This window comes from Anopheles maculipalpis, chromosome 3RL (genome assembly GCF_943734695.1).
Source record: "Anopheles maculipalpis chromosome 3RL, idAnoMacuDA_375_x, whole genome shotgun sequence".
Taxonomy (NCBI): Eukaryota; Metazoa; Arthropoda; class Insecta; order Diptera; family Culicidae; genus Anopheles; species Anopheles maculipalpis.
In genome coordinates this window covers 88,230,574-88,254,006 of record NC_064872.1, presented here as the reverse complement: position 1 = coordinate 88,254,006, position 23,433 = coordinate 88,230,574, and the positions used below count along the sequence as shown (strand labels likewise).

The window sequence follows — 23,433 nt, the reverse complement described above, 5'->3', positions numbered from 1 at the left end:
GCACAGCTGAAAAGCGCAGCGTGTAAACAGCTCGGTGAGAACGTGAGCTGAGGATGAGAAAGATTAACGGTCAATTCAAATTTTAAAACATGGCAGATTTAATTTAAGATTTGCAAACAGTGCACAGGTGCGATATTTATTAATGTTTGTATAATTATATTAGTAAAGGCATGACAAGGCCATCTTTAACAGTCATCTACAAAAAGGGACACTTGCTGTGGTACGTTTTCAGCTGATTGCAATCATCGTTCACGGTGAACAGTTTAGCAGGACACTCGGCAAACAGTGTCATACCCATGCACGCCAAAATAGTGCCCGATATTGGGTGGCAGATCTGTTCACCTTCAAATGCTGGCGTTAGCTTAGCACCGGCCTCAATTTCATCCTTGATTGAGTCCGCCATCTTGAAACAGCCATCGATTGCGTCCAGTGTAATCTGTTTCCATTCGGAAGCCATCGATTTGGTAGAATCCAGATACAGCTTGGTCAGTGCTTTACGATCGAGTTTGCCGTTGGAGTAGAGATTCGTCGCGTTCATTACACACTCCGCTACGCACTAAGTGATTGGAGGAGGGAAGGATATGAGTAAAACAAGAGAATTGAAAAACGAATAGCTCACCGGTATACTTACACAACCACGTGGAATCCCTTCCAGCGCCATCTGGCGCTTGGTTTGACCGATCCACTTCGAATGACAAGCCATGAAGGCACTCGGTTCTACGAGAAATGGTGTAACGCAACATTCGGCCGCATTCTGGGAGGAAATTCAGCAACGTTAGATAGTTACAATAGTAAGGAGAGACGTTCTTACCTTTGAAACTGGAGGTCCTTTTAGGCAGGGGTTATCTGCAAACACTGAGCAGTAACCGATAGCGAGACTAAGTGTAACGATTGAGATGATACTTTTGGTCATCATGATGCGTTGTGTCGTTGATAGGAGCGAATTTTGAAATTATCTAAGCATCGTTTTGAGCTTTTATACTATCCAGTCGTGAACGTGAAGTCAACTCATGAAACTAATTTCAATGAAAGCATCTTTTAACCTTTGCCGTCATAGAATGTCATCAACGCCAACTCTACTATTAACACTTTGTTTTGATTAAGAACTTAACATAAACTATGTGCTATTAGTGTCATTTTTATGTCTTTAATTAGGCACATACAAATGCTAATACTAAATTTGATTTGATTGAGCTGTCAGATTTCTAGCGGAAATGTCTGTCAGGTTTGGAAGAGACATTGAAGAATGCTTCTAAGTATAAAATGACTCCCCAAGTATAGCCCCAAGTATAAAACTTGGGGCGGCCCGGTGCCTAGTATGCCATTTCGATGGCCAGCATGACCTTAGAGGTCGTTAAACCAAGAAGAGGATAAAATAACTCACTTAAAGGTATGTCAGGTCAGATGGTTTCATAGCATTCTAACAAAAGCAACAGTTAATCAGAAAGGCTAAATTTTTAGATAGGTAGGTAGGGCTGTGGTTTTACCTTGAAAATATGGTTTAAACTTATCAGTTCTATAGAAAGGAATGCTTTCGATATCATGAAATTATGGAGGGTTAGGCCCAGCGGTAGATAGCAAGATCAATAAACAAGAAAATTTTCTTGATCTTTTTACCCTTCGAGGTTTGTGTTTATGATTGAGAAGCAGTTTAGTAATCAGTTACGGGATAAAGGGTGTGATCGCGACATATTGCGTTTTTCTCTCGCCTGATTATTAAGCTGATTAGGCTACACCCGGCTAATAATACTGTGGACGATATCAGATGCATTACAAACAAACAAAATTGGCATTCATCGTATCAATGCGCCACAACTTAATGCTGTGGCGCAGCTAAATGCAGGGTTTTCTTTTCCTAGTATTTGAACACTAAACAAACAGTCGAATCTCAGGTGAGCATCCTGAGGGTTTAAATGCAGTTAGTGGCTATTGAAATGGCGCTCCAATTGTCATAGTTTATTATGTTTCATAAAATCAATCATATTACCAGTAATCCCCTGCATCGGTTGAAAAAGTAAATAAAACCTTCCTACTGTTGACTATTTCCTAAATTACCGTGTGGGTTGCAATAAATCAACAATTGTTAGAACACACGCACTCACAGACACAGAGATAGAATGAGCCAGTACTACGGTGGCTACGGTCCATCCCCATTCGAACCCATCAATTATTAACTCTTTTCTGTATCAACATTCAAAGCGCCAGATTTTTGCATTTAAACTCCATGAAAATCGCTTATCCCCTTCCCCGGGGACAATGAGTGGACACTTTTTTTCCCTACCCCGTTCAGGCAGTTTCATTACTGACATTTGCTAACGAGCCTACGACGACCATGTTTTCCATGGCTTTTTCTACTACCCATGCCTGCTGTCTGAGCGGCTTTGTTGTGCATGTGGCAAATACGCATAATGATGCATACTCATCAGTGGCGAACGATCATTAGCCATGCACAAAACCCGCCCCTCCGAACTGAATCGCCTCACGTGCGGATACGCCGATCGTGCGGTGTGACATTGCCGGATGAGTAGATCGGATATTGGGATAAAAACGAAAGCGACCCATCGGACGTCGATCTCAGTTGCAGTCGAACAGAGCACACGATGGGACAGCAACGGCACGTCGTGCTAAAGTTGGCACTGTGTTTACTCACTTCCGGAGCGCTGATGCAGGTGGCCAACGCAGCGGACGATAATCCTTGTGCAGCAGGACCACCCGTTGATACGGTGAGTTTACACCAGATGCACGTTCAGATGCGATCTCTAACTGGAGCTCTTCCTTTCACCAGAACCCGGCCGAATGTTGTCCGACACCGATGCTCGTCGAGGGAACGATCATGATGGATTGCTACCAGAAGTATGGCGAGCAGACCAAGAAACAGCTTAAGATGGAAGGCATTCCACGTGGTTGTGTAAGTTTGTGCTTAAGATAAAATATCGGCTCTCAGAATGATACTTACCCCGGAACGATATCCTCTCTCTCAACCCTGCAGTGTATTGCTGAGTGTGCCATGAACACCACCAATATGTACGCGGACGGTATGCTGAAACGGGACGATCTGTCGAAAATGTTTATGGATGCGGTTAAGGACAAGCCCGAGTGGATGGCGCTGGTGCGCGATGCCACAAACGCGTGCTTTGAGCTCGCAGAAAAGAAAAAGGAAGAGATTGAGGCCGGTGCTAAGCTGGAACCGAGCTTCGAGGGTGAGAAGATTTGTCATCCAATCTCCGGCACTATCCTGCGGTGTATGGGCATGATGATGTTTGCCCAGTGTCCGTCGTCCGTTTTCAACGTGAACGACAACTGTAACAAGTTGAGGGAGTACGGTAGCATGTGTCCGATGATTTAGGGGCTTCGCGCGATGAGCTTGTTGAAGAATTCGTTGTGGCAAACAGTGTAGCAGGCAGAGTATTAGTGAGAATAAATTATGTATTGTGCAAAGTACTAAACGAGTAGGATTTTTAGAATAATTTTAAAATAAAAAAAGATTGAATTTAACGTTTGTTTCGAAAGTTCGAAAAACTAACGTTTTTGTAAGCCCCTAAATGTATGCAATGTGCAGCACTGCTTGCTTTGTTTGTGGCTGTTTGAAAATTTCGCCTAAAAGGTATGCAATCTGCCGAACATGACGAAATCGCGAACTAAATGATTTTTAATGTATATTTTGAATTATAAAATCGTTCGAAAACTATTTCTTTCAATTTATTCATTGTAATATTTTATGTTAATCGAAAAAGGATCAGTTGACAAACAAAAGCTTTCGGAAAAAAAACATAGTAAATGCCTGCGCCATGCATAAGAATAAAAAAGTAACTAACACGTTGAGTAAATAGCAACCAACCGTGTCAAGGGAGATTTTAATGGAGTTGTTGACAAACAGTCATTTACGAGTAAAGTCGCCAATTAGCTAGAACAAGTATAAGATTCCAACACAGAGAAAAAAAAGTATTTTGATGGGTATAAAGCTTTTTAGTGCAAAAATTCGTATCGTACGCTAGTTGTCGCTTGAAAGAAAAAAAAAAGGTTATTTCGATTCATTCAAATGTACACAACATGTACCGCGAGCTCGATATTTTGCCACTTCAATTAAAACTGGCTTTTTTATTAATGCAAATTGTAGCTACAATTCTAGAACAAGTTGCTAAATTTTTGCGCGGACAATTAATTCTTTCTTCCTTTGCTGCTATAACCACCAGTACAGTAACTTAATAATGAATTCCATAAATTAATGACCCTTGTTTTTTGGGCAATTTAATGCCATTCCCTCAAATTGCGTTTTCCGTTCACACGCAATCAAAAGCTACGCTCATCAGCTGCTCAGCTGCTCAAATAAAGCAATAAAAAAGACAGTAATTATTCAATCAAACGTTATCGTGTTCGCTGTAAACATTCATTCTGCAAAACATTTTACTTTTGAATGAAGAAACAAGCGTAAACGTGCGTGCGTAATACAAACCGGACATTGGTTGATCCTTCTTCACCGACGACCAGCGGCGATTGATAACAGAGTGTATGATAGTAATGTTAGTGTTTGAACACCTGTTGCACCTGGTTTGTTCAAATGGGAATCACTTGAAACTGTTTATTTTCGGAAGGGCGCACCACTTATCGGCCAGGTGTTTCGATTTTAGTGATTTATGTTCTAATTCCAATTACATTGCATCTCACCTCTTGTTGACAGTAGAACTGGCGAGATAGCGAGGTGTTTTAAAGCTGACCGTGGAATTCACCTAGTAGAGCTGACCGTAACGGCTAATTTCAATACTTTTCCAGGATGTGGCGCCAAACACCACGTGATCGCCAAATCACTCTGATCCGATTGCTTAACCGTGGTGACTTACGATGCTATTGACCGTTGGATTTGATATCGTCTCCCCTCCGGATAGCAAAATGCTCACATTTGCCTGCATAAACCACCACAACCACCACTACTACTACCACCCCAAAGAGTCGTCGTCACTCTTTATCATCAAATGATGCAGCTCCAAAGCGCCGACAAGATGTATCTTTCTAATGCGTCGAAAAGAAACACTCGCAAAGATGGGCGCGAAAAGGACAAAAGGCTGATGTCTACGCGAAAAGAAGTTTGCGGCGCACGACCTGGGGTTGGACAGTCTTACCGTGAATCGCACAGCAAACGGACGCGTCATAATATAGTGAAGTGAGAGTAAGTACTACAGCCGCCAATACTAGTGAGATGCGTAGAAGTTGGAGAACGATCTTAGTAGCCGCATGCGTTGCTGCGGTTACTCTCACGCACAGCACAGCCTACGCAGAAAGCTGTCCAATTTATCTCACAATTTCTGCCCACGGACGTTCGGTAGAGGATGCACCGCTGGTAATTAACTGGGGACCGGGATGTGCCAATCCACCGGAATGGATCGGCTTGTACACGGAGAATCCGGCCCTATCGAATGCGTCCCCAGTTGCACAAGTTTTCCCGAACGGAGAACACAGTGGACAGGTGACCAGTGAGGTAAAGTTTGGACGACGCAAGTTACCGGGCGGCTGGAGCCACGAGCAAGTGCTGCAGCACATACCGAAGCGAAAGAGCAAACCGATCTGTTTCGATCTGTACCTAACGAGCTACGACTCAGCTGGTCAGTTGGAGTACTTCGATTGTCTAAAGATACAGCCAACTTGGATGTTTAGTGAACCGGGGCTGGGGAATGTGTCGCTACGGGAGTTATTCCTTCCGGGAACGCACTGTTCCGGTTGCTATCAGACGCGCAACAACGTTGGCAATGTGTTTCTGAAGAAGATTGGCTTCCGGCAGAGTTTGGACGTGTGGAGTCAGCTGGTGTTTGGGGTGCGCTATCTAGACTTCTCGATCGGTTACTATCCATCGCACAATGGAACGCGCAACTTTTGGATTATGAACGAACACTTTCGTGTCGCATCGCTGGGACCGATCCTGCAAGACATCCGGCGGTTTGTGATACTATCGGAGGAGACAGTGTTTCTGGACTTTCGAAGATTTCCGCTTGGCTTCCACAACAATCCCGAGCAGCACGAGGCACTGTTGGCATTGCTGGAGCAAGAACTTGGCGATCTGGTGTACCGGAGGCAGATTCTGCCGTCGTCGGATGAGGTGGAGACGCTCGAAGCGGACGGCGAGTCGTACAATCTCACGCTCGGGGATATGCGCCGAGAGGGAAAGTACATACTTATCACCTACAATCACGAGGCCAGCTTAAATGGTAAGTCAAGCGAGAACAACGGTCAATCAGCGACTGTCTCGATAAGCTATTATTCAATTGTGGCAGTAGCAAGAGAGTTGCTCCAGAATGGGGAGGCAGATCATATTATTGCTTGTTCAGAAGTGCATAGTGTGATCTCTCGTAGTGTGTGAAGATCTCTCAAGTCTTTCCGGGTGAAGATCACTTCAAAGAAAATAGTAAAAATTATGACCTTACGGCAAGCTTCCTATTTTAAGCTAATGAGCATAAAACGATAAACGCTTAGCACAGTTCCGATCGTTTGTGTCCTTCTCCAAAGGGGACGGACAATGGATGTCACACTCATAAAACAAACATGATCGTGCTGCAAGTGTGTACGGTAGTACCACCACCAACACACCATTCAAGGGCCTCGTCGTCGATTTTGCTCGTCTAAAAAATAAAACGTGACGATGCAAAGATGTGTGGCCACACACTAAATGCTCGAGCTTGCTTTATGCCCTTCCGGTGTGCTGCTTAGAATGATGCCTTCTTGACTAAACACTAAAGGCGACACCGACCTTGACATTCGCTGGGCTCCGGCTGCTGGGTCGGGTGGTACCCCGTTACGAAACAACGGACCATATCGATCCGGTTCGTACACGACGGAACCGTATTTTTTCTCCCTGTTTTCGCGAACCGAACCCAACTGTGCCGACACTGACCCACATTTAACGTAGCGCGCTCGTCCCACGGCGAACCTACACCAACCAGCCGTGTCGTAATGGATTAGATTCGTCATGACAAATCGCCAAATCGTTGAGGACAGCACATCGAAGAAAACACAAACGCAGACACCGTTCCCACCCAAATAATACTCTTCGGCGACGATAGTTTTGCTATCAAAAGCGCTTTTTTTTTTGCTTCGGTTTTTTATGATGGAATTCGGTGTGGACTAACAACATGCAAACTATGGTACCTCCTCGTGATGGGAAAGTCGATGTCGAATGTCTTTGGGGCTTTTTATGACAAACACACAGAGTGTTACTGTTGCAAGAGGTAGCTTTATTACCACCAATTAAACTGCTTCAAAATTAAGCCACGGTTACAAGTTCGTAGGTCACCGGTTTAGGACCATCGAGAGGATAGCGTAATCTTTAGCGTCCATGCGTTATGTAGTTTTAGTCGGTCGATTTCATTCTTGGAGGGAAACTCTACCAAAATCCCATCATCCGTTGGTTTCCACTGTAAGAAGGAAAGTGGGCATTAGATGTGAAAAGGTCGAATCGGATTGGAAGGGCTGACTTACCTTCAGGGCGGTGTTGAACCCAAGCATCGTGATCTGTGTGATCTTTGTCACCTGATTGGTGAAGGCTCCCAGCCGCACGCTGTTCGTTTTGTACGGATAGTCCAACACGATCGCGAAAATCGTGCGGAAGTTGCTGGTTCTAGGGCTCTTTGCTGTCGTGTACCACACGCTTCCGGTGAGTGTATCGTTTTGGTAGTCCCAGGGTTGCGATTTGTAGATCGCATCTCCGTTTACCTTTAGCCAGCTAGAAGCATATGAAGATCATCAGTTTATTGGGAAATGGTTCGTCAGATCAACAATTCCTTACCGTCCCATGTCGACCAACCGCTCGGCAAAGATCGGATCAATTGTTCCAGCCTTGGTAGGTCCAACGTTGATCAGAATGTTACCACCACAGCTCACTGTAGTAACGATCTGACCGATCAGCTCATCGGTCGTCATGAAATCTTCCAGCTTCGCGTTAGCCCGATGACCCCAGCTCTTGCGATCGATCGTCATTGCGTTTTCCCACTTGTGTTTCTGCAGCACACCGGGATTGTAGCGATCGGAGCAGGTGTGGAAGTCACCGTGCAGGCATAACGTTCCGATACCCCACCGATCGTTCGTTACGATCGTCTCCCTCACTGGACTATCGTTGTACAGCCAGGTAAAGAACTCTTTCGCCTTCCAATACCCATCCGGAGCTTCCCAATCGCCATCACTCCACAGCACTTCCGGCCGGTAGGTGTTGATAAGTTCCTGCAGCTCAGGCCACACCTTCCCATCCACGTACTCTCGGTGAAGGAATGCTAGAGCCTTATCGTGAGCGTACAACCGATTAAACCACTCGAACAGTGAATAATAAACACCGAACGTTAGCTGACCGGTAGCACGAACAGCCCCGGCAAGCTCTCCCACAATATCCCGATGCGGTCCAACGTCCATCGAGTTCCAGCCGAACGTATGCTTCGATGGCCACAGGGTGTATCCTTCGTGGTGTTTGCTTGTCAGCACCACATACCTTGCACCGGACCGAACGAACAGATCGGCCCACTCGGTCGCATTGAACAGTTCCGCGGTAAAGTCACTGGCAAAGTCTTGATAGGTAAAGCCGGGCTTATAGTTGTTCGCCATAAACTGTACGTACTCCGTCGCATTGCTACCCTGCCAGTTGATCCAGAACCATTCGGAACCGAAGCTGGGTACCGCGTACACACCCCAGTGGATGAAGATGCCTACCTTTGCATCGTCGTACCATTTGGGAAGCGGTCGCGAGTCCAAACTTTCCCATGTTGGTTCGTACTTCCCGTCCAGCATAGTGCACTGGGCGTTCCAGCAAATTAAACCCCACACGAACAGGCACACGACAGACGTCCTCACTAAACCCATCTTAACTGGACAATAGTTCACAATCGCAGAGTCGCAGGCAAATGAGGTTGAGACGCTTCAATTGGAACACTATCTCTCTGCGAGTCCGGCCTTTCTCTCCGGCTCTGGTGCAGTGCTAGTCTATGTGTCGTACAAATACGTATCTTCTAGCGATTGTCAATGTGGGCAATTTGTAAATAAGATTAATTACGTTGGTGCGCTACCCATCAGCAGTTACCGATAAGGGATGGGGAGAAGATGAGTAGCTAGACAGGGCACGCTGCTGCAGCTATTGCAAGAAGATCGTTTACGCCTATCGCTGTGGAATGTACTGAAGTTGTAGGGTAATTTGTTCAATTAATTTAAATCTTAATAATTCTCGACTACTTGGGGGTAAGAATAAAATCATCAAATAGGTTCGTCGCTTTTAAAAAAGTGAAAACAAAAAGTTATATTATGATCACTAACGGGCCCATTGTGACTTTATCATTTCATCGCAAAACATCGACAAACATCGTCGCTCTCGCAGAATCGTTCGAGAGAGGGAAATAGCGCGAAAGCATGGTAGATTAAATTTGAATTAAAATACAATTAAATTGGTACATTTAAAAATAAAAATAAAAAAGCCAAAAGTAAATAACGTTTCGCTTCTCTTTCACTATCTAGAGTCGGAAATTGTATGGAAACCGTGGAAAAAGCACTCAAGCGCATTCCTCAAGCACACCGAGCTGGGTGAGTTTATGCAGAATCTGTTCTCCCAGAAGCATCCGGATGCACCAAAGAATATCGGTTGGAGTCTGCACGGTGTGCAAGGCTTTCAGGGAAGTTATGTAAGTAAAGCTAAGCTGAATATATCTCTCTTTTATGTACGTGTGGTCATTAACTTCGTTTTATCTTTCGCTTGCAGAACGAGGAAGAAGCCACATATTTAATGCCAGCCGAACGTGCCAGCATCGTCAACCCGAAGCTGATGCAGCTATTGAGCGGTCCGTGGAGCCATCGGGCAAATGCCGTCCTGGTGGATTACTTTACCAACACGAATCTAGTGGACCTGGCAGTCGATACGAACCGATACAAGACGCTGCGTAATCCGATGAACGAAGCCGTAGTGCTTGACATCCAGTAGGGAGTGTTTTAATATTCCAAAGGTTGAGTCTCTGCAGTGGGGAAGATTTTCTCTACTTTTCTTTTCATAAACAACATTCATCTTAGTGGAACATTGACGTGCATTTGTCTAGTAGATAGGTGTGTCAGAGTAAGGTTTCATTTGTCATCCGACGTACTGAATAAAGTTAGATGTTAGTGGTAGCTTTTATAAGTAAACAAAATGTGTTTTAGTCCTCCCCGTGGAATCTTGTATGTAAAATGAAATAAACGAAGAGATGCTTTAACGTAACAAAGTTCGGTATTGAGCTCTCTGAGTAACGCTTCTACTAAGGTCATCACAGATGTTGTCCAAATGACCTACCAGTTAACAATGGTACTCCACATAAAAAGTGAAAAATTGTGCAGAACAATTACGATAATCTGTGTTTACCTTAGCCGTGCCCCTAAAACGGAGCATAATGGTTTTGACAAAAAAATAAATCGTTCCAAATGAGCAAAACAGAACATCGGGTTAGCATTTTTTTTGGGATGCTTCTACTATGTATATAACGCGACCGCTAAATCCAGAGCCGGACAGTTTGTACGGCAAAATCGATTCCGAACGATGGCTACCACTATCAACTGCATCAGAACGTGTGGTTGGGCTAAAGTTTTGCTGCTGCTGTGGTTCGTTCAGCTGGCGGCCGGCGAACCCAATGCAGCCTGCAAAACGATGCCCTCACCAGGCAAAGACAACGATGAACAGTGTTGCGAAATGCCGGAGATGTTCCCGAACGAAACGATGCAACAGTGTATGACCGATTTTGAGCGTTCCAGTGCATCACAGCTGCAGAAGAGTTGTGTAAGAATCGGACTACATTAGGAGGTTTTATCAATGGAACGCTAATTGCGATTGTGATTGTTCACGTAAAACCTGTATCTTAGCAATTTTCAGCCTGCGTCTTGAAGAAACAGAACCTCGTTAAGTCTGACGGCAAATTGGATACGGAGCAGATCAAGACGTACATCAAGGACAAGATAAAGGCATCCGACGAGTGGAAGGGACTGGTGGAGAAGGCTGTCCTGGAGGATTGTTTACCGATGATCGAGAAGGATTCTGCCACCGTGAAGCAGATGAAGAGCTCGCTGGGCGACTGTGAACCGGTGTCGGCCTTAACGATTGCGTGTGCTGCAGCCAAGCTTTTCGGAGTAAGTACGGAACCCGTCAGAAGACATTACTTAGCAGCCAAACGCTCATATATGTTTGCTCTTTTTTTATTACAGAATTGCCCTAGCAAGGACTGGACAGGAAGTTAGTATAGAATCTTAGCAATATGCACCGAAAGCTCTCTCTTAAATCTATCTCGTTGCAACAGGTCCGGTGTGCGATGAATGGAAGACCTTCTTGACGAAGTGTTCCGGCTCAATGGACGATCTGAACGCGATCTATATGCTCATCGAATCCCAGAAGTTGACGTAGGATTGAGACCAGCTTGGAAAATTGGATATTGAATGGAAACTCGCTTCTTGGCGACGGCCGATAAGAATCGTCTCAAAAAGTGTGAAAATTTGATCGTAATAAATTCTTTATAATATCTACTTTCGTTCAACGCATTGCAAACGAAGTCGTTTTTACTGTGCCCCTGTAGTAGCCTTTAAGAACCGTACTATAATTAAATAAATTTGTTTGAATGTTTCCCTCGGCGGGCAGAACAAAGGTGATGAGTTTTTAATGCACTTTTAACAAGATACATTAACATTCAGAGGGTATAAATTGGGAACTAGCACGGTACATGGAATGAAAACAATTCCCAAACATGGATCGGTTCGTGGCTCTCGTTGGTGCCATTTTGCTTTTGGTGGTAAGTAGTACTGGTGTCAGTGTCGTTGCGCGTTGAGAAAAATCCTGGCAAACCATTATTTCCATCCCCGCAGACGACGGAGCAGGTGATGGGACATCCCGGAAATGATTCCTTAGGCTGTCACAACGGTACGAAGGCTACCGTGGATGAGTGTTGCGATATACCGATACTAGCCGATAAGCCGATTATGGAAAAATGCAAATCGGAACATCCCTTCAAAATGCCCAAAAAAGGTTCTGGCGAACAGGGACACAATCCTGGAGCGGTAAGATATGCTTAAGACACGTGCCCAAAACGCTGTTCCTTTAAACACACACTGTACTCGTTGTGCTCCTTTTACAGTGTATCGCTGACTGTATTATGAAGGGGATGGGCGCTTTAAAGGATAGAAAAATTGAAGCGGCATCGTTCATGAAAGCCGTTGCACCGGTCGTCAAGGCGAATCCTGCCTTTGCCAAATTGATTGAGGGCGCAGTTCAGACGTGCGCAGACCGTGCCAACATGGACTCGGGTTTCACTTTGGTAAAGGATAAGAATGAATGCAATCCGGATGCAAAACATTTCATCAACTGCGTGTATGGAACATTGTTTGAGGTGGGTTTGATATTCAGACCATTACTGTGGTTTGTGCAAGACTGAATCCTTTCTCACTCTGCATTCTTTTCCGCATAGAAATGCCCAACGAATCTGTGGACAAAGAAGGACGAATGTACCCTGCTGAAGGACAAGATCAAGAAGGGCTGTCCGTACTTTGCCCTGCGCAAACGACACGGCCGCCGAATGCGACCAACCTAAATGGTTTTATCGTATAGAATGAGTACGCAAATTGTTTAAATTGTACGAATGGGGTACGAAAAATGATGAGCAATAAATGTAAAGCGAGCGGTACGAGTTCTACTGTCGTCTAGCACACAACACAATGGCGTTCGTAATCTGGTTCAATGTAAAAACGATGTTAAAATTAATAAACGCAACAAATAACCTTATCATAGCTATTAGCGCACCCAACAATGGGTTAGAAAATCGTTTGGTGGCTGAAATAGAATGAAAGTCCAAGGTTAGAAGTAGAAAAACCTTACAAAAATCCCCATTGAATGCCCCAGACGGGTGGCTAGTATTCATCTGATTTGTATATAAAGTGAGCTAAGCCCAGCAAACACTAAGCCACAAATTCCCAAACATTCACCCATCGAGGATTCCGTTCCCATTCAATCTGCAGATTTTGAACATCAAACCATTCATCGAAGCCATGTTTTCGCTTGTGTTTGTAGCACTGACCATCGTAGGCATGGTGAGAGGTTAAAGCAAACCTTCCCCTAGAAGTAGCAGGAAAAACTAACTCCACTTTTCCCTCTAGGTGGCCAGTCAACCGCCAGCACCGGATGCGTCCTGCTTTCAACCAACAACACTTACAGCCGAAGATTGCTGCAAGATGCCGAAAGCGGTCGACTCTGCAGTAATGGACAAATGTAAAGCGGATAATCCACGACCAAGCCAGATGCCGGCACCGGGTGTCCCGCGTACGGAGGGTTGTGTAAGTAGCTCTAGACTTGGCCTTCCCGGTCCACGTCGTTAAATTGTCCCATTGCTTCTTTTCTATCTAATTTTACAGTGCATAATCCAGTGCGCCATGACAGAAACTGGTGGGTTCGTGAACAACGCACTCAACACTGACGCGATCAAAAAGTCCATGGCCACTACCTTGGGTGCGGATCCAAACTTTGGTTCGCAAGTTAATGCTGTCGTAGACAGCTGTGCCCGTCAGATCCAGAACGATCCGGCTTACAGTGTTGCACCGATTTCTTCCTCGCCGGATCGTGCTGGGTGTAGCTTTATTCCGCAGGGCTTTGTCAACTGTATGTACACGACGCTATTCAAGGTAGGTGTTCTCTGTCCTTATAAGGAATGTCGGATGTCGTCAAAAGCTCACCTTGACTTGTTCTTCTCCAGAGCTGCCCGGCTGCTGTGTGGACCGAAAGCAGCGACTGCCAGGCGCTGAAGACGAAGCTCGACAGTGGTTGTCCATTTTTCCTGCTGATGGGACGTGGTCCAAGACAGTAAAGATTCGGTTCCCGGTAAAGTATCCTATCTGCTACCTACGAATATGTGTTTGTTTTTTGTGTTTAGGCATTTCCTTGCCACTACAATAAATTGATTGCAATGCAGATATACTTACGGTTAAGCTTTTCTTTCGGAGTAGAATCAAAATCCCTCTGTAGTAATCGATTGAATGCTTCTTGTGACATTTATTACTATCCTATCCTTAACACGCTCCGTAGTCTCATGCTGCACACAGCAACTCCAGCCGGTGACAGTTCTGTTCGTCCTCGTAGTTCCAGTTGATCACCTTAAACATTGGCCTGCTCGGTTTCATGTAAAACGTGTGGTTCTGGTTGATGATCACCTTGGAGAATTTGTTCTGCACGACCGTTTTCGTAGCCGCACGGCGCAGCTTATCGGAGGCGCTTTCCGATTCGTTGGCGGTCCGCAACCGGGCACCTTCCACGATTGCACGTCCGTAGATCTTTCTTACCTGGCTGTAGCCGAGCTGTTCGCAGATGCGGCGCATATACTCGTCATCAAATTGGGCCGTCTTTGGGAAACATTTTGAGTGCCAGATGCCGTAACTCTGCTCCATCAGCTCACCGTAACCGCTGGAAGGATGGAGCAAAGGACTTTTAGTTAGACTTTTTTCGCGGTGATCTTTTCTCGATATCATCTTACGCTTCGTAGGAGTTTTGCTGAAGTGCATAACAGTACAGTTCGTCCTCACCATCGGGACAGTCACGCTCTTTGTCACACACAAAATCGTACGGTACGCAAATGTCCGATTCGCCGCATCGGAAGCTAGTCGAATGGCAGCGACAGACGCGAGGGTTTTCGTCCGATTTGTCCCAACAATTGCGCACTCCATCACAGATCTTTCCCGGGTCAGTGATTCTAAGGATAAAATGGAGGTTAATTCAATAGTTGGCAGGTGGTTCATTAGTAGACAAGACTTACTTCAAATAAGTGTAGCACGAACAATCGTGAGGCTCATCCGTTGAGTCTCCACAATCATTCTTCCGGTCACAGAAGCTAGACTTGTCAATGCATCGTCCATTTGCACAACGTAACTGGTGTGGCAAGCAGTCTAGGGGGAAAAAAAGCGTCAGAAACGATCGAAAAAAAAATTAACCCTACACTTACTAGTAGTCTGATTCCGTGTGGCACACAGTGCCGGACTTTCATCGGACCCATCGCTACAGTCCGGTTTACGATCGCACAGCAGCTTCTCCCCGACGCACTTCCCATACCGGCAACGCTTTCCGGCACATTTCGGTTCGCCGTACAGCTGATCACCGCACTGCTCATTGTGCAGCACGTTTTGGATCTTCTGGTACGATTCTACCAAACTTGTCACACGGACGACTTCATTGAACCCGCAAAGGCCTCGCTTGTGCTGGTAGAACCCAACCGGATACCAACCGGAACGATTTGTCTTGCACACAATCACACCGGAACGAGTCGCTTCTGTTAAAGGGGGATTGGATTAGTTTAAACTCCACGATGGTAAACCCGTCATTCTCGTACCAGGTGTATAGCAAGATTCGTGATGGTAGTACGGTTGCTTAAGATCCTTGTGGTAGCATCTCACACGTTCCCCTTGACAGTTGGTTCCATTTAGATGTACTCGTAATGTTTTCGTTCTGCCATATTTGTCCTGTCCCACCGCAAGACATTCACTGTCCGTGACGTTTTCACTAAAAGAAGCCACCAATTATCTCTCTGTTTACTCTCTACGCGGCCTAGCGAAGATCACTTACTTTTCGGGCACAAAAGTAGGCAGCACATGTCGGCTAAAGTTAAGCTTGCTGGCCAGATGCAACATGACCGTTTCTGCTTCCGGTATGTAGTGATAGCAATCAACCCGCACCACCTGCTCGTACGGTCCCTCAATGTGCAGGTACGATTTGGCACCACCGGCCACCACAGCCAAGTACTGGTGCTTCAAGTTCACCAGCCGTGTACAGCTTCCGGCCACAATAATCCAGCTCGCATCGATGATCAACCCACTGCAGATCAGTACCCCATCGAGATAGATGTTCGTGTTCCACGGCCAATCGTAATCATCGCCAAAGTTTTCCACCAGCTCGATGTGCGCATTTTCCTGGAACACAATCTGCGGCATGTGGTGGGGCCGATGGATCGGATTAAGCGGCCGGATGTTAACCTGCACCGGTTCCTGCTTGTGTTTGTGCTCGAAGTGTGCAATGTCGTGCTCGGTGGCATTGATGTGCTGTACGCAGGATACACGCAATGCTTGGCAGGTGGCATCGACTGTTATGTTGACGTAGTGGTGTTCTGCGGTGTTTACGAGTAGTCCGGTAGGAAGCTCCGAAGGTGTGATAGATAGCAGTGAATAGTTCTGATAGCCACTGAAGGAATCAATCAAAAAAGACTGTATAGTGTGATAAACTGTAGATTGCTAGAAAACTTACGCAAATCCTAAAAATGAACAAATCTTCTCGACAGCGTGCTCTGTTTTCGCTGTTAGTACCGCGCCACACAGAACTTCCCAAGTGCCGTTTGTGTTTTTCGTGACGATTCCGGTGTTACGGAAGAGTGTAAGATTGTTCGCATCGAAGTACACCCGGTGTCCATCCGTAAGAGCCACTATGAACGGTAAAAGGGTTGGTCATACAAACGATCGTAAGCTTTGACTAGCCTAAACTTACAGCAATCCAGTTCATCCTCGTGCAGCGGACAGTCCGGTTGTCCATTGCACACATGCTCGTTAGGAATGCACACCTGACTGATCCGACACGCGTACTGTCCAACCTGGCAGTTCACTAGAGGGAAAAAGGAGTAGCTTTTCAGTACAGAACTCACAGCGAACAGTTTCGAAGATCACTTACTGCAACCAAGCTCATCCGTATGATCGAGACAGTCCGTCTTGCCATCGCAGATGAGAAAATCAAACTTGTCCTTCAGGAAGTCCCGGCACGTACAGTTCAGCTCGTCGCTTCCATCCTCACAGTCAACGATCCGATCGCATCGATGCGCCACATTAATACGCTGGGTAATACTGAACGCGAAACAATCAGCTAGACGATCATATGGATAAACTCTCCCCAACAGATACTTACTTTCTGCATGAGAACTGACGATACTGGGCCGTATCGTTCGGCTGCACCAGCTGTACATTCGTTTTCGTGTGCAGATTGTGTACGGTCATGCGAAACTCGGCCACACGTTTGTGTTTCTGCTGTTGCATTACTTCAAGATCGTTGAAAAATGGATGATCGGGTTGCTCTAGTGAATCGTCCGCAGGCGACAGTGGAGCCTGTTCTGTGGTGGAGTTGACCGATGACGATCCATTTTCTGCCCGCGCTTGTCCCCGTACCTCTTTGACCGTTTTCTCCAAAGCCTTCCAAATGACTTCCGTTGTGGTGGAGGTAATTGGGGCGACAAATTCGAACCCTTGCTGGTCTTGCTCGTTCTCGTGTGTGGGGAAAATGATCGCAGAATCGGCAGTTGTTATTGAGATTGTTGAGGATGGTGTTGTTGGTTCATTTGTTGAGCTTGGACTCTCTTCCTCCGTTGTGACCTCTGTTGTAGTTGGTTCCATTGAGCTGGATTCTGTCGACGGCTCTTCAGACGCGCTTGATAGGGTAGTGCTCGGTTCTGTCGATATTTGCTCCTGAGGAGTTGTGCTTGTCACAGGATCTGCTTGAACAGTATGGGTCACTATCATACTTTCCTGAGCTTCCACACTTGCCTCATGTACGGTGAGCGTGGTGGATTCTTCTGAAGTGAATAATCCGGTTGTAGTAGATTCCGTACTAGCACTCGTTTCATCCAGCTGTCTAGCATGGTGCACTTCCGAAGCCCTCTCTGTGACAACATCCTGCTCCTGCTGTTCCTCCTCACTATCCACATCTTGTTCTCGTTGGGAAATTGAGCGTAGCATCTGATCCATCGTACAGCCCGACTCATCTTCACCTCCAAGACAGTTGACAAATCCGTTACACTTCTTACCAGGTGGCAAACAGATTCCACCACCCCAGATACATCGCATTCCCGGACAATCTGTACGAGCGGTACGGCCCGTAAGTGGTGTTTTCACCTTCTTCGCGATCCAATCGATAAACAGTGCAACACGCGTGTATACACCAGGCTCGTGAGCTCTAGCACAACCTTCACCGTGACTCACAACCCCCGCCAGGTACCACTCAGCCGGATTCGATTGGCTCTGACAAACGAACGGTCCACCCGAGTCACCTTGGCACGCGTCATGACCTCCATCCTCTTCGCCGGCACAGATCTGCAGACTGTCGCGATCGGATTTATGCTTGCAGTAGCTTAAGATCGGTACCGAAACCTGCATCAGATGGTCAGCTAAAGATAAGACACACAAGCATAATTTATAAGACAATAAAACTTGAAGAACCTTTAGAAGAGGCACGGAAAACTTACGTGCACCACCACGCTCCCTTAGAGCACCCCATCCGATAGCCGTACAGACCGTGCCCGGTTTAGGTCCCCACATCCATTCGCGATCGTTTGTGGTGCGATGTTTTTCGGGCAGACAGATCGGACGCACCCAGCGATTGTAGTGGAACGGATTCTCAACACGCATCAGCGCAATATCGTTCGCCATCAGTGTAGAGCTGTACTCATGGTGAATGATCATGTGTGTCACGCGGGTAATCTGAACCTGTGGGGCAAAGCTACGCTTCCGTAACATCCCCGACCGCACCTCGAAATAGTGCTGATCGAAGTTGTCACAGCAGTGAGCCGCTGAAATGATCTTAAGAAAGCAAGATAAGAAGTAATTAGCTAAAAGGCTGGAAACCTATCTCGAAGTGTGTCTTCCCTACCCAATGCTCGTTGTAGATGCTACCACCACAATGGTACTTGCCATCCCGGAAGATGCCCACAATGAACGGGTACGCTTCCGGCTCGGCATGACTTCCACCGACGATGCGCACACTCTCCACCAGCTCACTTTCGTTCGCGTCCCGCCTCGACCGGACACTGATACGTGAGAAGTGTTGTTCCTGTAGCTTACTTGTACCGCAGCGCACCGGCGGACACTTGACGTGTACGTACAACCCGTTGCATCCTTCGCTAAACTCCGGCTGGGACACTTCACTGTTCGCACGCTGGCTGATGTACGGTCCCGGAAGTCCACCCTGTCCGTGGCTCAGCAACGGTTCACGATCTTGTGGTCCAACCTCCGCGTCGCACGCTTCCCGTGCCCATTGGGATGGATTATTGCACACCGGATACCACTTGCCACGGTAATTCCGATGCAAAACACCGGACGAGTGTGGCACCGAGTAGGCAAGATAGTGTCCCAGATTTCTCACCAACATCGTACAGTCCTGTTCATCCTTCCGGTTGAGACAATTGTCGAATCCGTCACACTTTTCGAGCAGCGTGTAACACATCGACCCAGACCGATGGGCCGCCCGATACTCATCCTGCGTGTGGAAGCACGAGAACGAGAACTTTTCACACCCAAAGCAACCCATCTCGTCCATACCGAGCGGACAGTCGGCGTATCCATCGCACAGCTTACGCTTCGGCAGTCGGGACACACAGGAGCACGCACTCTCGTCACTGCCGTCCATACAGTCCGTCTTCGAGTCACACCAAACACTTCGTTTTACACACTGATGCGAGCTAAAGCACGAAACCCAACCACGGGGACAGTGATGGCGACCTTTGGCCCTTGCAGCTAGAGACTGACCCGCAGCAAATATCGATACCAAATCCTCGGGATCATCCGATTCCGGGCGTGTTTCGTTTCCCATGTGCTGGTGACGCACTGGTGGTTGGGTTACGTGAGCGTCAGTGTGACTTGCAGCGTCCGTGTTGTGCATCATGGAGCACAGAAGATAGGGACCGTTCGGATCGGCAGAACCATCCGGAACGCGCGCACCAGCGTGATGGAGATTCTGGATGCTGACCGGCATATTGATCATCGCTAGGGGAAATTGAGAAGGAATAGAAACGATCCATTATGTTTAATAGAGATGTAGAAGTTTGTGTAAACGATGGCCCACACACCTTCGGGAATGCGTGGTTGAATGAGAGCATCGATCGCTGGATCATTCAACGGAAGCTTACCTCCGGCGCCCGGATGATGATGATGATGCTGCGGTGGAGGTGGTGGCTGCTGGTACGGTGGATATGCTCCGTTCGGATACACGTACGGTCCAGGGGCAGTGGCTGGTCGGAAAGCGTACGCCGTCTGTGCTCCTACCGGAGGAGCATTTTGGTAGAAGCAAACCGTGTTAGGGACATATCCAGCACCGTAAGCTGAATTGACGATGATCTGGGATGATGCTTTAGTCGCTTCACCGGTTATCGGAATACCGGGTGTATGCTGGAAACTGCCCTGGTGGACCGGTTTCATGTGACTGCCCGCCGATCGGAGTTGATCACAGAGGCTAAGGAATGGGGCACTCGGTCCCACGACAAGAGGCTGCTGCGGCTGTTGCAGATGTTGTTGATGGTGCGCCGATCGTAACGGATCGATAGCAGGATCTAAATCCGTTTCCGCCTGGGCAGGGTCGTGATGCATGTGATCGCGGTTGCGTGATCGTGACATTACGAACTCATTAATGTTTTCCGGCGGATTTAGTAGGAGATCTTCATGGAATGGGTGAGGTTGAAGCATCTGAGCAAGTTGCAGCTGATCGACAACATCATGCAGGTTCCGAGCGGCTTGCAAAGGACTTTTGGTAGTAGTCCAACGTTTAGTGGACGTTGAATGAGCGAAACTTTGCACCGTCGTCGGAGGACTGGAACTAGAATGGCCATCTAACTCAAAAAGATCCCGATTCTGCTCAGTGGTCCACCTATCGTTGGGAGTTAAATTTGCGAGAGAATCACTCAGTCTCATATGATCAAACAGATCGTCCAGATTTCTTATGGAACTATTCTCCACCGGATTGTGAAGGCTCGGATCAAAAGGCAATCGTGTCGCGGTGCTAGTGCTTATCTGCTGCGTAGTAGTACTCATCCACTCTTCCGGGACTAATGGCGTAATATTTAGTTCATGAACCAACTGTTCTACAGTTGTTATCCTTGGATCGTGCTTTGGGGCGTGCTTCTCCGGTCGAACGCTAGTAGAAGTCTGTTCGGATGTTGTGACACTCTCCGAGCTAACCTCAGTACTACTAAAAAAGTCTTCCGGATACACAGTGGTCTGCTCAGTAGTTAATCCCATCTCGTGAAACCCCTGCAGCAAGTTAGCCATCTCCATAAACCGGGCATTCATCTCCTCCGACAGCCGTTGCAGTTTATCGTAGATTTGATCGCACAGTTTCCCATTCGGCGCTTCCTTACGACACCGGTTGTACTCCTTCTCCAAGCGCTGGAAATCCCTCTTTGCCATGCGCTTTGCCCGCTGCAGTTCATCCAGCGAAACAGCATGCCGCTTTGACCGAGCACTTCTCGGTGGTTCCGGCCCTACTACAACACCTCGGTACACGATCGGAACCATTCCCAGATCGAACTCTCGCTGCACCCGCCGCCTAACACCGTACGTGATCTCCTCGGAACGATCATCCCCACGCGTGATACGGTTCGGTACGACTTCACCAACATCCCTCCGGTGCCGGTGACGCTCGAGCATCGGTTCGAACTCCTTCATTAGCTCGAGCAGATGCAGCGATCCCATCATGATGTCTTGTGCTTCCGTTTTGAAGTACATTTTACGGATATCTTCTAGTTCGTCGGGGATTTCCACCGTTGCTGGCTCTAGCACGATCGTATTGGATGTTTGCTCCGAGAGGACTAGTTTTATATGGGGACAGAAGGCAACTGATGTAGCTTTGAGTCCTGTAAGCTGATTAGTAGCGAAACATACCTGACGCAGGAACCGTCATGTAGAACCCGAACGCTATAGCGGACATAATGATCACGCCACCGACGGCGATCAGCATCAAACACATCAAGTTCGTCCGCTGGCTAGCGCTCATCGTCAGCTTCTGTATTCTGGGCGAAGTGATCGTAAGCTCCTCTGGCAGAACAAGTCACGAAAGGTCGAAAAGAAGAAGGAGTTGATAAGCATTTCACGATCACCATTACACCATTCGCGATGTTCACAACATCATGTCCTCATTAACTAGGTTAGGTTATACACAAACAGTTCCTCGGACAGTTCCGCTTACGTACGAGAAATTGGAGTCACTGTTTACAAACTCCACGACAAGCGACCAACGCGCTCTCATTCATGCACCTGTTGCCATCTACGAATGTTTACCTGTTTACCCACAGCAAAGGTAATTATGGGTGCCTTTTTTGGGGATAAGTGGAAAATTTTCCCCCAAAGCGGGAGCGAGTGAGATAGGAAGAAAAAATTGGTACACTCTGACAGTTTTTAGCTTCGGGCTATATATGAAAGAGAAAAAGGTGCCTTCTTGTTCCAATTTTTCATCAATCGCTGGTGCGTTTTGTTTAAAGTTTGGGGTCAGTTTTCGTTTGCTTTTATAAACAAATTGGAAGGCAGAAAATGTAGGACGACGAAACTGGTTCGCACTTACCATCTAGAACAGTTTGATCGTGCTCGGCCATGTTTGATTTTGATTGAGATTTTCCCTCTTTGCACTCTTGGTAATTATTAGTATTAGATGTGTAGAGTGAGGACAGTAAAACTCATAACTATCGGTTCTAACAATCCACTTATTTAAGCAAGATTAGTTTGTTGATTGAAGAGCCTAGTATTGGCGATTATTGATTGAAGAATTCACTCAACTTTTGCAAGAACTCTTTCACAAAAATCTCCAGTAAAGGTGATTGAAGAATTTACTGAACTTTTGTAAGAATTCTTCCACAAATCTTTAGTAAAAGTGGGCTACTTCTGTAACAGTGGTTTTGCTGAATTGCTTTCCTGTTCTGCTTAAACAGCAAAAAGTTCACACACACAAACACCTTCACGCACGATAAAAACACCAACGGGAACGATCGAAGCACTGTATCAGCCACGGTGGCTGCCGAACTGCTACTGCTGACCGTTGATCGATCGTAAGGGCTTTTTCGTTGCGTTTGGAGGGCAGTTCACCTGGTGTCAGCAAATTTTCGCACAGCAAACCGCTAAGTGTAAGTGGCAAGATTTTTAAATGGCAAGACGGTAAGAAAAAAGACAGACCTTAACTGGTGCCATAATAAAAGGGTACCATAAATTGTTGAGCTCTACTTCCTTCTTAAGGTGCGTTTAAATGTGGGCTGGAGAAGTTGAATGAATGAAATTTAAACACCTAACAATTGTGTTGATCATTTGAAATTTTGGAGGTAAAAACTAGAACTAATAGGGGTTAATATTAGAAACGGGTTAGGCTAGAAATATCTTTATCGAGTTCGCAATACCTCAATGGCTGATTCATCTAGCGAGGTAGCTTACTTACCCTACTCGTCTGCTGATCGCATCCACGATCATTTTGCAGAACGTTTCGAACATTCTTTGCCAGTCTTAGCCTCGGTTAGGGTAATAAAAGGTTAGGCGATGAACCCTCTTCCATTAAGCGATCTGATGACTAATAATCCACTTAGAATCCGAAAACTTTTGATATGAAACAGGCTTGGACTCCTTGAACAAGAAGGTCATGATCCTAACATGAGGACTAGTACTTCCAACTGTGACGAACAACGCTATTTTTTTTCGTTCATAAAGGACGGC

The 23,433-nt window shown here is 46.6% G+C and overlaps 9 protein-coding genes across 9 annotated transcripts in view; 6 read left to right on the top strand and 3 right to left on the bottom strand.

The window, feature by feature from the left end:
* The window catches only part of LOC126561506 (importin-7), a 431,061-nt gene that overhangs the window by 239,864 nt on the left and 167,764 nt on the right, over nucleotides 1–23,433 (top strand). The gene's annotated exons all lie outside the window — the stretch shown is intronic.
* LOC126563058 (general odorant-binding protein 67-like) lies at nucleotides 191–933 on the bottom strand. Its single transcript, XM_050219668.1, has 3 exons — nucleotides 812–933; nucleotides 632–754; nucleotides 191–556 (listed from the first exon to the last, which is right to left on the bottom strand). The coding sequence occupies exons 1-3, from the start codon at nucleotides 914–916 to the stop codon at nucleotides 197–199; spliced, it is 588 nt and encodes a 195-aa protein (XP_050075625.1). The 5' UTR covers nucleotides 917–933; the 3' UTR covers nucleotides 191–196.
* On the top strand, nucleotides 2,536–3,446 carry LOC126563038 (uncharacterized). Its single transcript, XM_050219647.1, has 3 exons — nucleotides 2,536–2,723; nucleotides 2,786–2,908; nucleotides 2,990–3,446. The coding sequence occupies exons 1-3, from the start codon at nucleotides 2,601–2,603 to the stop codon at nucleotides 3,344–3,346; spliced, it is 603 nt and encodes a 200-aa protein (XP_050075604.1). The 5' UTR covers nucleotides 2,536–2,600; the 3' UTR covers nucleotides 3,347–3,446.
* Nucleotides 5,190–9,937, top strand: LOC126562219 (uncharacterized). Its single transcript, XM_050218664.1, has 3 exons — nucleotides 5,190–6,197; nucleotides 9,478–9,641; nucleotides 9,719–9,937. The coding sequence occupies exons 1-3, from the start codon at nucleotides 5,195–5,197 to the stop codon at nucleotides 9,935–9,937; spliced, it is 1,386 nt and encodes a 461-aa protein (XP_050074621.1). The 5' UTR covers nucleotides 5,190–5,194.
* On the bottom strand, nucleotides 7,264–8,841 carry LOC126562181 (putative alpha-L-fucosidase). Its single transcript, XM_050218617.1, has 3 exons — nucleotides 7,772–8,841; nucleotides 7,465–7,708; nucleotides 7,264–7,400 (listed from the first exon to the last, which is right to left on the bottom strand). Exons 1-3 carry the CDS (start codon nucleotides 8,830–8,832, stop codon nucleotides 7,284–7,286), a joined length of 1,422 nt encoding a protein of 473 aa, XP_050074574.1. The 5' UTR covers nucleotides 8,833–8,841; the 3' UTR covers nucleotides 7,264–7,283.
* LOC126563027 (general odorant-binding protein 66-like) lies at nucleotides 10,523–11,384 on the top strand. Its single transcript, XM_050219635.1, has 4 exons — nucleotides 10,523–10,759; nucleotides 10,843–11,106; nucleotides 11,182–11,209; nucleotides 11,274–11,384. Exons 1-4 carry the CDS (start codon nucleotides 10,523–10,525, stop codon nucleotides 11,375–11,377), a joined length of 633 nt encoding a protein of 210 aa, XP_050075592.1. The 3' UTR covers nucleotides 11,378–11,384.
* On the top strand, nucleotides 11,715–12,554 carry LOC126563107 (general odorant-binding protein 67-like). The gene is made up of 4 exons (XM_050219724.1): nucleotides 11,715–11,759; nucleotides 11,833–12,024; nucleotides 12,102–12,353; nucleotides 12,432–12,554. The coding sequence occupies exons 1-4, from the start codon at nucleotides 11,715–11,717 to the stop codon at nucleotides 12,552–12,554; spliced, it is 612 nt and encodes a 203-aa protein (XP_050075681.1).
* On the top strand, nucleotides 13,009–13,820 carry LOC126563126 (general odorant-binding protein 67). The gene is made up of 4 exons (XM_050219747.1): nucleotides 13,009–13,050; nucleotides 13,117–13,293; nucleotides 13,372–13,638; nucleotides 13,710–13,820. Exons 1-4 carry the CDS (start codon nucleotides 13,009–13,011, stop codon nucleotides 13,818–13,820), a joined length of 597 nt encoding a protein of 198 aa, XP_050075704.1.
* Nucleotides 14,041–22,333, bottom strand: LOC126561271 (serine protease nudel). Its single transcript, XM_050217242.1, has 15 exons — nucleotides 22,301–22,333; nucleotides 21,625–21,777; nucleotides 19,818–21,551; nucleotides 18,623–19,734; nucleotides 18,219–18,552; nucleotides 16,889–18,140; nucleotides 16,658–16,827; nucleotides 16,478–16,591; nucleotides 16,241–16,415; nucleotides 15,566–16,177; nucleotides 15,333–15,502; nucleotides 14,949–15,272; nucleotides 14,763–14,892; nucleotides 14,484–14,699; nucleotides 14,041–14,413 (listed from the first exon to the last, which is right to left on the bottom strand). The coding sequence occupies exons 1-15, from the start codon at nucleotides 22,329–22,331 to the stop codon at nucleotides 14,041–14,043; spliced, it is 6,900 nt and encodes a 2,299-aa protein (XP_050073199.1). The 5' UTR covers nucleotides 22,332–22,333.